The 15,674-nt window shown below is 38.6% G+C and overlaps 1 protein-coding gene across 1 annotated transcript in view; it reads right to left on the bottom strand.

Moving 5' to 3' along the window:
• Positions 1-15,674, bottom strand: part of LOC127228265 (phospholipid-transporting ATPase ABCA3) — a 78,786-nt gene that overhangs the window by 27,763 nt on the left and 35,349 nt on the right. The window contains exons 15-18 of the mRNA XM_051192827.1: positions 14,766-14,916; positions 13,824-13,922; positions 13,400-13,553; positions 12,107-12,404 (exon numbers count right to left, since the gene is read on the bottom strand). Coding sequence (XP_051048784.1) covers positions 12,107-12,404; positions 13,400-13,553; positions 13,824-13,922; positions 14,766-14,916 — 702 coding nt within the window. The remainder of the gene's footprint in view (positions 1-12,106; positions 12,405-13,399; positions 13,554-13,823; positions 13,923-14,765; positions 14,917-15,674) is intronic.

Below are 15,674 nucleotides of genomic sequence, written 5' to 3'. Positions count from 1 at the left end.
TACATTTCTTACCACTTTAAATTTTGTGGAGATGATAATTTCAAAATTTTGCAGTTACCCTTGGGACTTTTTTCCATCATTAAATCCCAGGATTTCTCATTGTATTTACTATAACCCAAACAACAATTTGCTGAGAAACACACAGCCTGATGTACTCCTTCAACTTTCTTACCTGTCTTTAATAGATTGGTAAGAGATTTCACTCACATCACAGAGGTCTCAAAACTCTCTTCTGATAAAATGGGAAAACTAGATGAATGATTTTTAAAAGCATCTTTTGCAAATATAGCGGAGCTAGAAAGCAAAACTTTTTTTTTTTTTTTTGGTCAAGGCACTGAGAAGAATAAAAACATCGAGGAGAGCCCAGCATTCTGCTCCCTTCTGAGTAGTGGGAAGGCCCCATAAGCTTCCAGTATCTCAATGTGGCCCAAGAACAACATGCCCTGCACAGTAATGAGGAGGAGGCAGATTGAGCTGCCTAGCCTCACATAAGGCTCACACAGTCCTGCTGCCTACTCATATGGGCTTCAGCTTGCTAATTATTTCACTATGTCTACTGATTGCAACTCTGATTATTTTGGAAATTTCCAGATGGGCACACTTGGAAATGTGTTTTACCAGCTACCGGCAAATTCCTTAACCCAATCAAACTGATACATCAGGTTCCCCATGAGATATGTGTAGACTCATTTGTCTACACATATAATAGCACTTCATTATCCTTATTATTTTCAAACATACTACATCCTAACCCATTTTACAGGACTAGAATTAACATCCGTTACATACAAGCATAACATATAAATAATTAGGCACCCTTAGAAATGGAATTTATCTTAAGAACATTAGGCCAGCTCAATGTGTGAAGAAAAATGCTATATGTGATACCAATTGGCTAACCAGAATTACATACTCTAGTAAGTCTATGAAGAAAATAGTTTAAGGTAGAGAAGAACTGGGTCACTTACATATTGCTATTGGAAAAGTAAAACTGCAGAGTACTCGGAAAAGAAGTTGAATCCTCATAGATTATAATGAAATTATATGAGAAAGAAAAATGAAGATGCAAGTCACATAATAGCAGCAGCTTTACTTATAGTTGAGCTTACTGGGGAAACCTTAGATGTCTTTCAATGAGTGAATGGTTAAATAAGTTGTACTGTGCCCATGTGAAAGAATAGTAGTTAGCAATTAAAGAGACAAATGTTAGATAAACCAGAAAATGATGCTAAGTGAAAATGTCCATTCCAAAATGTTACATGTTGTGTGGTTCCTTTTCTTTAGTTTTGTTTTATTTTGTTTTCTTCAAGACAGGGTTTATCTTTATTGCTTTGGAGCCTGTCTTGGAACTAGCTCTGTAGATCAGACTGGCCTCAAACTCACAGAGATCTACCTGCCTCTGCCTTCCAAGTGCTGAGATTAAAGGCTTGCGCCTGGCTGTGATTCCATTTTTATATCACTCTTGAATAATCAATCTACAGAAATAGAATAGAGACTAGTAGTTTCCAGGGATAAGAGTGGGAATAGACAAGTAGTTAGTGTGGTACTAAGGGCAAAAGGAAGGAAAGGTGTGGTGGAAACGTTCTATATATTAACTGTATTTCAGTAACCTGATTCCATGCTCAGTGCACAAGGCCTCTCAATATTTTGTAAACCTACATAAACCACAAAATAAAATATTAGCAAAACAATAAAGCTAAATGATACTTATTCTGACTTTCTTCCACATATAAAGAGAGAATAAAAACCTGTGCAATCCACTTAAGATGTAACACATCCTCTAGCCCTATTGTTCTTGTTCCCTTGCCTAGACTGCCACTATAACACTGTAGCTGATTTAGCTGTAGTCTCTCCCTTTTTCAATGTTTTCCCAATATTGAGTATGATGAGATTATGTTGCTCTGTGTGCTTGTTATGTGACAGTAACTGGGTTAGGAGCTAGAGATTCAGATGAGGTTCTCACATCCCCATAATTTCTGTTGAGAGGCAGATGACTAATGCACAATTGTAATTTGGTGTGATGAAGCCCACAAATGAGACAAGCTTCTAAAGGGATGAAGGGAAGGCAGTTTTGTTCAGTCTGGAAAGGCAAGGAGTGCTTCCTGAGTTACTGTGGTGTTAAAATACCTTCCAAGAGCTCACACTCATTCAATTTATGGTGAGTCTTTAAAAATTTACAGGGCTGCATTGCTCCCAGAATTGATAGGAAATGAACCTCAGTGCAAAACATGGGTTACTTATTGTACTACCTATAAGTAATTGGGCAGCAAAGCCCCAGAAGTCTCCAAATCAATACAGGCTATTGCCATTGCCCTTGGTCACCCACCATAAAATCACAATTAGACCCTGTCACTGAAGATGCTACATGTTTAGATATAGGACAGAGAAAAAGTAATCCCCAAAATGGACCAGGAAACCTCCTCCCTATTGGCTAGCCTTCATAGTGCTGGGAGATGCTGTAGATACTGTTGAGGAAAAGAAAGACATCAATGGTCTAACCCAGCACTGGACTGCATGTTACAAGATATAACCACTGTACAATAGTGCCATGATTGTTATGGGGGTAACTAATCACTTCAGGATTAAATTTGAGATCTGCTCCACAGGAGGGAATTTAATGCATAGTACTGAATTAATGGCCAAAAGCTCATGGGATGGGAGGTCATAGGCCCTAGGATAAAACTTGCTATTTTTATTTTGCTAAGTAGTCATATTGTCAAGTTAATGTCTAAGTATTTATGTTTATACCAACAGACCTGAGGTCATTCAATCTTGTCCAGAGAAGGACAGTGTGTACTGTCAATATAAAGATGTACAACTGGTAATTGTATGGAGAATAAGAGCTTTCAGGCTCAGTCCTAAATATGGGACATCTGTATTAACCCTCTGACCACAGCTCAGGGAACATCTCAGAAGGGGAGGGAGAAAGAATGCAAATGCCAGAATAAGGGAGGAGAGCTGTGAAATGTTGTCTTTTGGACATGATGCAGCCATTGAACCATGAACTCACAGCAGCTCTAACTTCTTGCACAAGACCTTCACAAAATAAAGACAGATTCCAACATAGAGGGGGGAGATGATCTCTAGACCTCATCCTCTACTGAGGAGCTATTAGCAATTAAGAGTTTCTAAGGGACAGAAATTGCTTTTTGAATGTATGGCCACTGGTAGGAGTTCCATGATCCAGTGGCTGGTCCTACCCATGGGAAGCACTAATTAGGTTAGTGGGTTATAAAGAAAAATATTTTTCTGAGATGGACATGTTGGGGAGGAATTTGAGTGTGAAAATAGGCGTTTTACTACTCTGGTTGAGCACTGGGACAGAGGGTGGAGCCAACAATCGTGCCACCTTTAGGGAACTTCCTGGCGCTGATCGAAGCACAACACTAGATCTGCCTATCCACACAGGACCACCCGGAATCCCCACCTGCCTGATTTCTGACCCCCACCTCTGGTCCCCTACTGGAGTTCCAGGTCCCTCCCAGAGGTCCGCCTATCCCCTGGGGCCATCCTGAGTCCCTGCAGGCTGAATCCTTGACCCCCATCTCTGGGCCTCTGCTAAAGAGGCCTCAGCTGAAGAGCGCCAGGCTCAGCTAGATCCGCTTATGGGGGCAGGAATATCCTGAGTCCCAGCCTATGGGATCTTTGACACCCATCACTGGTCCTCTGCTGGAGCCTGATCTTTGACACTCATCCCTGCCTGAAGAGAGAGCCTGGACCACCCAGAGCTATAGATATTAAAATTCTGACTCACCTAAGCCCATGGGGGGAGTACCATAGAGAGAGAGAGAAACCTCATCTGCACCTACTGGAAGAAGCTATGGGAAGATGGCAATACAAGAAAACACCTAAAAATAGAAATACAAGCATAACATCACCAGAATCTATTGACTCTACACCAACCAGACCTGAACATCCCAAAGCAGATGAAGCATAAGAGAACGGCTTAAAAAATATTGTCATAAAAATGATAGAGGCCCCCAAAGACGATGTGAGAAAATCCCTTAAAGAAATGGAAGAAAAAACAAACAAAAAATAGACAGAAATGAACAAATGTCTTAAAGAAAGTAAGGAAAGCCAAGAAAAAAAAAATATACAGGTGAAGGAAATGGTTCAACACTTGAAAACTGAAATAGAGACAATAAAGAAAACACAAACTGAAGTAATGCTGGAAATAGAAAAACTGAGCAAACAATCGGGACTACAGACACAAGCATAACAAACAGAATACAAGAGATGGAAAAGAGAATCTCAGGAGCTGAAGATAAGCTAGAAGAAATAGATTCATCGACCAAAGAAAATCATAAATCCAACAAATCCTTAACACAAAACATACAGGAAATGTGGGACACTGTGAAAGGGCCAACACTAAGAATAATAGTCATAGAAGAAGGCGAAGAAGCCCACCTTAAAGGTGCAGAAAGAAAACATATTCAACAAAACCATTGAAGAAAACTTTTCCATTCTGAAGAACATGCCCATGAAAGTACAAGATGCATACTGAACACCAAGTAGACAGGACCAAAGAAAAAAGACCCCTTGGCACATAATAACCTAACATAAAGAGTAAAAAAATACATACTAGGAGCAGCGAAAGAAAAAGGACAGGTAACATACAAAGGCAGACCTATCAAAATTACACCAGTCTTCTCCATGGAAACACTCAAGGCCAGAAGGTCCTGGATAGATGTTCTACAAGTACTAAGAGTCCACAGATGCCAGCCCAGGCTAATATACCCAGCAAAACTCTCAATCACTATAGATGGAGAAAACAAGATATTTAATGAAAAAGCCAGATTTTCACAGTAAGTATCTACAAATCCAGCCCTACAGCAAATTCTGGAAGGAAAACGCCAACCCAAGGAAGTTAACTATACTCACAAAGACATAGGCAATAGATAATCCCACTTCACCAGAACCCAAGGGTAAAGCAGGACAAATATATTCACAATACCACTGCCAACAACAAATCTAAAACAAACAAGCATTAACAATCAATGGTCATTACATTAATGGTCTTAACTCACCTATAAAAAGACACAGGCTAACAGAATAGATACAAAGAATCCATCCTTCTGCTGCATACAAGAAACACATCTAAGCTTCAAAGATAGAATTACGTCAGGGTAAAGGGCTGGGAAAAAAATCTTCCAATCAAATGGACCCAAGAAGCAAGCAGGTGTGGCTATCATAATATTTAACACGTTAGACTTCAAACCAAAATTAATCAAAAGAGGTGAAGATGGTCATTTCATATTCATCACAGGAGAAGTCCATCAGCACAAAGTCTTAATTCTGAACATCTATGCCCCAAATACAAAGGCACCCACATTCATAAAAGAAATGGCACTAAAACTCAAACCTCACATAAAACCTCACACATTTACAGTGGGAGACTTCGACACTTCCCTCTCACTGCTAGAAAGGACCATCAGTCAAAAACTTAACAAAGAAACAAAAGAACTAACAGAAGTTATGTCTCAATTAGTTTAACAGACATCTATAGAACATTCCATCCAAACACAAAAGAATATACCTTCTTCTCTGCTCCACATGGAACCTTCTCTAAAACTGACCAAATACTAGGCAACATAAAAAACCTCAACAGATAGAAAAAAATTGGAATAGTTCCCTGTATTTTATCAGACCACCATGCTTTAAAAGTAGAATTCAACAACAACACAAATCGCAGAAACCCTACACACTCATGGAAAATGAACAAAGCACAATTGCACCATACCTGGGTCAAAGAATAAATAAACAAAAAAAAAAAAAAAATTAAGGACATCCTAAAATTCAATGAGAATGAAGACACAACATACCTGAACTTATGGGACACCTTGAAAGCAGTGTTACAAGGGAGGTTAATTGCACTAAGTGGCCATATGAAGAAAATAGAGGATAGTCATATTAGAGAATTAACAGCACAACTGAAAGCCTTAGAACAAAATGATGCAAACTCACCCCGGAGGAGTAGACACCAGGAAATAATCAATTTGAGGGCTTAAATCAATAAAGTAGAAAGCAGGAAAGCAATACAAAAAAAAAAAAAAATCATTGCAACAAAGAGTTGGTTTTTCAAAACCAACAAGATAGACAAACCTTTATCCAAACTAGCGAAAAAGCAGAGAGAGAACATGCAAGTTAACAAAATCAGAAATGAAAAGGGGGACTTAACAACAGACACTGAGGAAATCCAGACAATTTACAGGTCATACTTTGAAAACCTGTACTCCACAAAATTTGAAAATTCAAAGGAAATGGACAAATTTCTGGATAGCTATTACTTACCAAAATTAAATCAAGAACAGACAAACAACTTAAATAAACCTGTAACAACTAACAAAATAGAAGCAGTCATCAAAAGCCTTCCAAGCAAATAAAGCCCAAGGCCAGATGGCTTCAGTGTAGAATTCTACCAGAAATTCAAGGGAGAGCTAATATCAATACTCCTCAAATTGTTCCACACAATAGAAAGAGAAGTTTTATTACCAAACTCTTTTTATGAGGCTACAATCACCTTGGTACCCAAGCCACACAAGGATACAACTAGGAAAGAAAACTATGAACCAAAATCCCTGATGACCACTGATGCAAAAATACTCAATAAAATACTGGCAAACCAAATCAAAGAATACATGAGAGAAATCATCCACCATGACCAAGTACGCTTCATCTCTGGCTCCCATGGATGGTTTAACATACGAAAATCTATCAATGTGATCCACCATATGGACTGAAAACTGAAAACAAACTGAAAAAGAAAAACCACAGAATATCTCCCTACATGCTGAAAAAGCCTTTGACAAAATTCAACACCCTTTCATGATAAAGGTCTTGGAGAAATCAGGGATAACAGGAACATACCTAAACATAATAAAAGCAATAGAGAGTAAACCAACAGCCAACATCAAACTGAATGGAGAGAAACTTAAGGTGATTCCTCTAAAATCAGGAATAAGACAAGGCTGCCCTCTCTCTCCATATCTCTTCAGTATTGTACTTGAAGTTCTAGCTAAAGCAGTAAGATAACAAAAGGTGATCAAGGGGATCCAAATTGGAAAGGAAGAAGTCAAACTTTCTCTATTTGCAGATGATATGTTAGTTTACATAAGCGACCCAAAAAACTCTCCATGGAACTCCTACAGCTGATAAACACCTTCAGCCAACTAGCAGGATACAAGATAAACTCAAAAAAAAAAAAAAATCAGTAGCCCTACTTTATTCAGATGACAAAGGGGCTGAGAAAGAAATCAAAGAAACATCACCCTTCACAATAGTCACAAACAGCATAAACTCTCTTGGGGTAATGCTTACCAAACAAGTGAAAGACCTATATAGTAAGAACTTTGTGTCTTTAAAGAAAGAAATTAAAGAACCAGAAACCAGAAAATGGAAAGATCTCCCATGCCATAGTAAAAATGGCAATCTTGCCTAAAGCAATCTATAGATTCAATGCAATCCCCATTAAAAACCCAGCACAATTCTTCATTGACCTTGAAAGGATAATAATCAACTTTATATGGAAAAACAAAAGACCCAGGATAGCCAAAACAACCCTGTACAATAAAGGAACTTCAGGAGGCATCACCATTCCTGACTTTAAGCTCTACTACAGAGCTGTATTCCTGAAAACAGCCTGGTATTGGCATAAAAATAGATAAGTAGACCAGTGGAATTGAATCAAAAATCCTGATACTAACCCACATACCTATGAACACCTGAATTTTGACAAAACAGCTAAAAGGACACAATGGCACAGCATCTTCAACAAATGGTGCTGCCACAACTGGATGATGGTGTGTAGAAGACTGCAGTTAGACCCATGTCTATCGCCATGGACAAAACTCAAGTCCAAATGGATCAAAGACATGAACATAAATCCAGCCACACTGAACTTCTTAGAAGAGAAAGTGGGAGGTACTCTTGAACAAATTGGTATAGGAGACTGCTTCCTGAACATAACTCCAGTAGCACAGACACTGAGATAAAAAATTAATAAATGGGACCTCCTCAAAGTTAGACGCTTCTGTAAGACAAAGGACACAGTTGACAAGACCAAACGGCAACCCACAGACTGGGAAAAGATTTTCACCAATCCTACATCTGACAGAAGGCTGATCTCCAAAATATACAAGGAACACAAGAAACTAGTCAACAAAGCACCAAATAAACATATTAAAAAATGGGATACAGAACTGAAGAGAGAATTCTCAATAGAGTAAATCAAAAAGGGTGAAAGACACTTAAGAAAGTGCTCAATGTCTTTAGCTATCAGGGAAATGCAAATCAAAACAACTTTGAGATACCATCTTACTCCTGCCAGAATGGCTAAAATTAGAAACACCAATGACAACTTATGTGGAGAAAGGGAAACACTCTCACACTACGAGTGGGAGTGCAAACTTGTACAGCCATTTTGGAGATCAGTATGGCGTTTCCTCAGGAAAATGGGAATCAGTCTATCCCAGGACCCAGCAATCACACTCTTAGGCATATACCCAAATTACCCACATCCATGCAACAAAGACATGTGCTCATCTATGTTCATAGCAGCATTATTTGTAATACGAACAAACTGGAAGCAACCTAGCTGCCCCTCAACTGAAGAATGGATAAAGAAAACGTGGCACATCTATACAATGGAATACTACTCTGTGGAAAAAGACAATGGCATCTTGAAATTCGCAGGCAAGTGGATGGTACTTGAAGAAAACATCCTGAATGAGGTAACCCAATCACAAAAAGAGGAACATGTTATGTACTCACTCATATATGGAGTTTAGACCTAGAGCAAAGGATCACCAGCATATAATTCACACTGCCAGAGGAACTAGGATACAAGGTGTATTCTAAGAGATTCATACAATTTCCCTCACAGAAGAGGGAAGGGACAAGTTCTCCAGAGCACATGGGGAGTGGGGGGGGGGGAGGGAACTAGGAGAAAGAGAAGGGGAAGAGCAGAAAGCAGGTGGGACTAGGAAGATTGAGTCAGGGAAGGAATAGAAGAGAGAAGAGAGAAAAAAGAGAGGGAGAGAGAGAGAAAACTCAAAAGAGGGAGCCATTATAGGTTTGAAGAGAAAAACTGAACCTAAAGAAATGTCCAGAGACCTACAAGACTGATCCCAAGTAACAAATTGAGCAACAGTGGAAATGCTACCATAAATGTCGTTCCCTGATAATGAGATCAACGACTAACTTATCCACCACCATGGAGCCCTCATCTAGTACCTGATGTAAACAGAAGCAAACACCTGCAACTAAACACTTAGCTGAAGTAGAATCCAGATGCAGAGAGGGAGGACAAGACCAGACTGCAGAAACACATAGAGACAGCTGACGTGAACAAGGAGGAGCTAATGGGCCCCCAGACTGAAAATTTGGAATCCAGCATGTGACTAACTCAGTCCCCCTGAACATGGGTTCCAGCCAGATGGCCTGAGCAGTCTAAGGGTCCTCATACAGTGGAACCAGGATGTATTCCTGGTTCACAAAAGGACTTTGTGGGCACATCCCCCATGAAGGGATACTCCCTTAACCTTGAGACAGGAGATAAGTCCTAGTCCCTATTCCAAATGACTTGACAGATTTAGATGACCCCTCCTGGAGGGCATCACCCCACATGGGGAGTAGAGGGGGATGGGATGGTGGTCGGGGTGCATGTGAGGGTGGGAGAGAAGAAAAGAGGGAGGGAGGGAGGAAAGATGGATGGATGGGAGGAATGGAGAGAGGGAGAGAGAACTGGGATCGATATGTAAAATAAAAATAAAAAATAAAATAATATAAAAAACGAAAATAGGTGTTTTATATTTTTATATTTTGTTGCACATATGTATGAAATTCTCAAGAATTAAAAATGTTTAGTGTTGCTAGGGCATAGATCATTTCAGAATAAAAAACAGATCCAAGGTTTCTCAGAAATTTATTTCCCCACTGGAAAACATTTTTCTATTGTCTATGGCAAAGAGAAAGCAAGTTCTAAAGGATTTAATGTCATTTCTTTACCATAAACAGCAAATTTTTTTATAAATATATGAAATTTAAAATAGACAATAAAAATGCTTATTCAAGGTTCTATGACTAAGATAATTAGAAAAACAACTTAAATATTGATATGTTAGGTTTTAGAAACAAAGTTTGGTTGAGAAAGTGTAAAAATATCTATATCTCTCTATACTTGACTAAGTTTCAGTAAAGGAAAAAATAATAACATTTCATTCAAGGCAGGTGGTAATGGTGGGTGTATTATAGCTTTCTGTTATGTTTCTACCCTTGTTTTTAATAACATATCCAGTTATTTATTTGATGGTTTAATGTACAAAACATCCTTCAATCTAAATAATCTTTTTATGACTCAAGATACTACTTTAATCTACTATCTTTCTGTGTGGTTTTGGTTAACAGCTACTTATTTCTCTCTCTCCCTTTTCCCCTCAAACTCTCTGTGTGGGTCTCATACATATTATTCAAGTTCTCTTCCACTTAACTAAATTCTAAACCTTATTTGGGTCTCACTCTGTAGCCAAAGATGGCTTGGAATTTGTGATCCTTCTTCCTCAGCCTCCAGATAGATGGGATTAGAAGACTACATTAGGTCCAGCATGGAAAAGAATAGGGAATTTTTTTTTTTTTAAATCAGCCAATCTATTATTTGTAAGTTGTTCCACTGGTATTATGTTTTTAAGGAACAGTTAACATCCTTAAACATATTTTCATCCTTGAGAACAAAACTTAAAGAAGAGAGAGAGAGAAACAAAACAAAATGGCTTGCTTATCCTCAAGACTATGTGTTCACCAAAGGAACAGTGTCCATCAGGTGGTGAAGAAAATATTCCCATCTGGGAAGAAATGATTATTTTTGAAAGAGAACATAATTTATATTCAGAGAGGTAGTGTATTATACTGAGTGGTTTGTAGATGAAGGCAGATCATTTTAAATCCAAATCTGCAGCTTCTGTCTAATCTGGAGCAAAATACTTGACTTATTTAAGTGTCAGTAAAACATATTTGTTAAAGTAGTAAAAATATCTATGGAATATGGTGATTGCTCAAATTAAATGACAAGTATTCTGCAAAGCAAATATAAATTTTATTCTGTTTGTTTTTGTAGCCTGACCCCATAGTCTTTAGGATTCTTGTTTTAGATATTAATGGGTTTTCTGTCCCTCACCCCCACAAAATAATTTCTCCACTGACACAGTAAGGCAGATCAAACCAATTGAAAAAGTATAACAACAGGTATGTTGAGCAAAGCAACTTCTGGGTAGGTTCACTGGCCTCCAGGAACAAGGCCAGAGAAGCTGTGCCCTGAACTAAAGCAGGGAGATTTTATAGAGTGTAGACAAGAGGTGATGATGCATCTGCCACAGTCTGGGTTTGTGTCCAAGTCTGGTCAAAAGCTGAGCACTTAGGCAGGGACTTGTGCAGCTGGTGGCATTAGAGGAGGAAGTTGCAGTAGTTGCCAAGGATGTAGAACTGGGCTTTTGGCATTTTTATCTTGTTTGCAGACTCTTTGAATTGGGGGGGGTGGAGAGAGAAAGAGAGAGAGACAGGAATGGAGCTTTCCAGACTTTGGGGGGGGGGGAGCTGGAAGCTTCAATCAGTTAGTTATCAGTACAAAAAACAAAACAAAACAACAACAACAACAAACCCTGAAGTTCAGGACTGGAGGCCACAATCCCATGCTGCATTTCATTGTTCCCAAAAAGTAAAACTATGCCCAATTTCATAAAAATTATACTTGGGCATTGCACACCTTCCTTTATCTGTCTATCTATCTAGCTGTCTGTCTGTCTGTCTATCTATCTATCTAGTTTATTATCCATCCATCCATCCATCCATCCATCCATCCATCTATTGTGTTTAACTAGAAAGAAACAATAAACGCTCACAGTCAAAGTATAACTAATACCAACTAATTTTTGAGATCAGTAGCTTTCATAAGGACATTGTTATTGTTTAACTTTCTCTGTGGTATAACAAGTGTCAGGAAAAAAATGGAGCAAGTTAACATGTTATATTAGGACCTTTCTTTGGAAGTGACACAGGGAAATCATTGAAAAAAAAAAAAAAAACAACTTTCTGTTTGTTTCTAAGTTAGGCTTACCTTGTACTTCCTTAAGTTTGTGGCTGCCAGGCTTTAGCATATTCTCAAGGTGTGTTAAGAGACTTGTTGTCAAATTAGATTTCCCAGAAATAGAAAAAGGCACAATGGTTTGACCATATTCACTCAAATTCATTTGCCTTGTTTTCTCATCTTCATATCTAAGGTCACCGGACTTCAGGAGACAGAGAGTAGAGATGACAAGTCCTAGTATCTGTACCAAAAGCACCCTCCAATTTCGCCAATTATATATCAACCTCTTTATGAACATGGCATGGAATTGCTGACGGTAGAGTGAACACTAAGCAAAGAAAAGAGAAACAGCATTACTACAACCTTGACACATCATTCATACTGAAATCCATTGACATTGGTGTTCTGAAATTTTGTGGTACAAAAGCTTTATGGCATAAATACACATAATTTAAGCACACCCAGCTTGTGTAAGTAAATAAGTTCTTGGAGGGGATCCCAAACCTATATTGTGGTATCCAGTAATATAATCATCCATCTGTTAGTCTAAGGCAAGGGACAATAAACTGCAATATATAACTAAATATACTAATATAACTAATATAACTAAAATGCAGATAAGCACATTTTTCCTATGCCCTTGTGGCTGCTTCTTGTGCAATGACAGTTGTGCAATGATCTCTTTACATTGGGTTGCCTGACTTCTGATATAGCATATTATGTAACATTGTGTAAATTTAATGTTGTATATAATACTAAAAATGGCAACAAGATGATATTTTCCTGACTCCTGGTAACCACTATGACTAGGATGCAAGAGCAAGGAAAGAAATTTGGCAGTCCAAATAGGCTTCCCATGATAAGGACCTCACTGGTTTGGAAACAACCTCATATACAGGAACTACTCCTCTTGAAAGTCTTTGAATACACTCCTAGTTGGTAATTTGAAAAATCAGGCTCCTGGTATGCTTACACAAACTTGAAGAAACAGATGAGTTTCTGGGTTTTCAATTTGGAAAAAAAAATAAGAGAACAAAAGAACTTCAGAATAATGGTAGTGACAGTAAACAGCTGATAATATTTTTAGAGTCTATCCCTCTCCATTTAAACACTGAATAGGCTGGGTTCCTGATGCTCCACACTATATTGGTTCGGTAGTGGCTGTGAACACTATGTTCTTTTGGTTCATGTGTTGAGAGAGAGAGAGAGAGAGAGAGAGAGAGAGAGAGAGAGAGAGAGAGAGAGAGAGAGAGAGAGAGAGAGAGAAAACTCTTGAATGCTAACTCTTGCTTAAGACAGCTATTTCTTTGCAAAGATTCTTACCCCAGTGTTAAACACAATGGCCAGGTCCTCATCCTGGGTGGGAAAGCCTCCTGTCATGCTGCTTGGGACATTCTTATTCTTGTTCTCTTTGCTCCCCACTGAGGGGGACTGAGTAGCTTGGTTATCTGATTTTGAATCTTCCATGTGACTGACCCTATATTAAGAAACATATAAAGCTTGTTGTCATTTCAACCTTATCCCACTATCCCCTGCTTAAAGAATATGAGTTGCAACCCTTGACTCCAAAGGTCCCTCAGATTAGTCACTGTTTAGTGGCAACCCACTAAGCAAGAGTGATGTTAGCTCCCAAGCACCAGCACACCTCCAAGCCTTGTCATGCTTAATTTTCTAAGGCATGCAATGTCCAACTTTGCAAGATTCTTTCCCTCTGAGGATTTCTCTTTTCCTATGGACGCTTGCTAACCTAAGGAAGACTTCTTCCATGGTAGTTATAGAGACACCAAAACTAGAAATGCCAAGGTTCTCTTGATTCTCTTCCAGAGCAGTAAAGAGAGCTTCAAACCTACAAGTAGGAGAAGATGACAGGCTGGAACTAAAGGAAATGATTTTTGTACTTACTTTTTTTTTTTATATTTGAAAGTGATCTCCCCTCACCAACATGTCAGTGCTTGTTATAATTTCATGCTTCTGTTCTGTTAATTCAGAAAGGTGAGACAAACAGAAAAAACGAGACAACAAACTGCTGTAGTGGATTGTTTGCCATGATACTTTTCTCTTGGAGACATATCATTTTGATTTTCTAATAAAACTATTAAGATGCTCTATGAGGAAATAGTTGATGGCTGACAGACAAAAGAGAGCCACTATTTTGTGGAGGTATGACACTGTAAGGCTGCCCATGGATCACACACTGTTGGATCATACACTAACTGCCTATTCCTGGTGGATTTTTATCATCTTTACTCTGAGATCTACCATTTAAACTATCCTAGTTATTGTCATTATATTTTTTGAGACAACATCTAACTTTCTGATTCACACTGGCTTCAAACTCATAATCAGTTTCATGTCTCATTCTAGGATTGCAGGCTTGTATCACCTTACCTAGTTTGTAAGGCTAATATTATTGGTAGTGGTGAAGTTTGTATGTGTGGTATGAGATTGTACATGCTAGTAGTCACATTGATTCTATGGACAACAAAACACCCAGTATCAGCAGTTAATCCTAGGAAGCTATAATAAGCAAGTGGCACCTGTCTCTTTTCAGCGCAAGTGGCAGCTATGATAGAAGTTTGTCTCCTTAAATAAACTCTGTTTGCTAAGCAGGAAGAAACAAGGGGGGGGGAAAATCCAATTATTTCTAACTTTTTAAAAATCAACTAGTTAGCATTCTTTAGATCCACACCTGTGAGTATATTCTTGGGGTAGAATAAAAGATAACTCATTTCCAACATTAGTCTTCAGAGTGGCTGTTGATACATGGTAATTGATCAGTTTTGAGATTTCATCAATGTCACAGTGAGGTCCCTTCACCAAGACTATGTTGTATCCAACACCTGAGAAAATGCATTTATAAGACCAGATTGAAAGGTTTTGTACTTCCCATATTCTCATGAAGACTTTTTATGGTTTGTGTAAACTAAAAGATAGAGCGTCCTGAGTTACTTGACTACAACCCAAAGAAGTATGACATTGTGTGATATAATCATAATTAATGATATAATTATAAATAGGCCTATAAAGGATTAATAATGAGCTAGATTATAAACTAGATACAGCAGAGATAACATTAAAAGCTACCTGACTTCTCTTTCTACTGATATTGAAATTAGAGGAATCAAGGTTAATATTCATTAAACAGATGATTCCTGGATCCATGTTATATACCAGAAACTATTGAATTGAATAAATTCACTTGCTTCAAAGATCTTTGCATCAGAGAACTCTCCTACATTTATTCTCTGTCATCACATCTTCCCTGCCACCCTGTATCTTCTTTTTCTCCTCTCACTCTTCCACCTTATCCTCCTCCTTCTTCACTGGTCTCCCTAAAGCTAGGTGTGGGATAGGGTATGGAAGGAAATCCCTCCATGAACTCCAGGATTTGTGCTCTTAGCATTGGCATTCTGGTACCCTAGGCTTGGAGTAGAACTAAGGGAAATGTCTTTAGGGTATCTTGGCCCATCACCCAACAAGAGTCCTTTGAGAAAGGAAGGGAGAGAGAGGGAGGAAGAGAAAGAGCAGAGAGAGAGAGAGAGGGAGAGGGAGAGGGAGACACACACACACACACACACACACACACAGAGAGAGAGAG

Source organism: Phodopus roborovskii, unplaced genomic scaffold (assembly GCF_943737965.1).
Source record: "Phodopus roborovskii unplaced genomic scaffold, PHOROB, whole genome shotgun sequence".
In the NCBI taxonomy this organism is placed as follows: Eukaryota; Metazoa; Chordata; class Mammalia; order Rodentia; family Cricetidae; genus Phodopus; species Phodopus roborovskii.
Note: the sequence above shows the minus strand (reverse complement) of the source record. Positions and strands in the feature narration are given on the sequence as shown.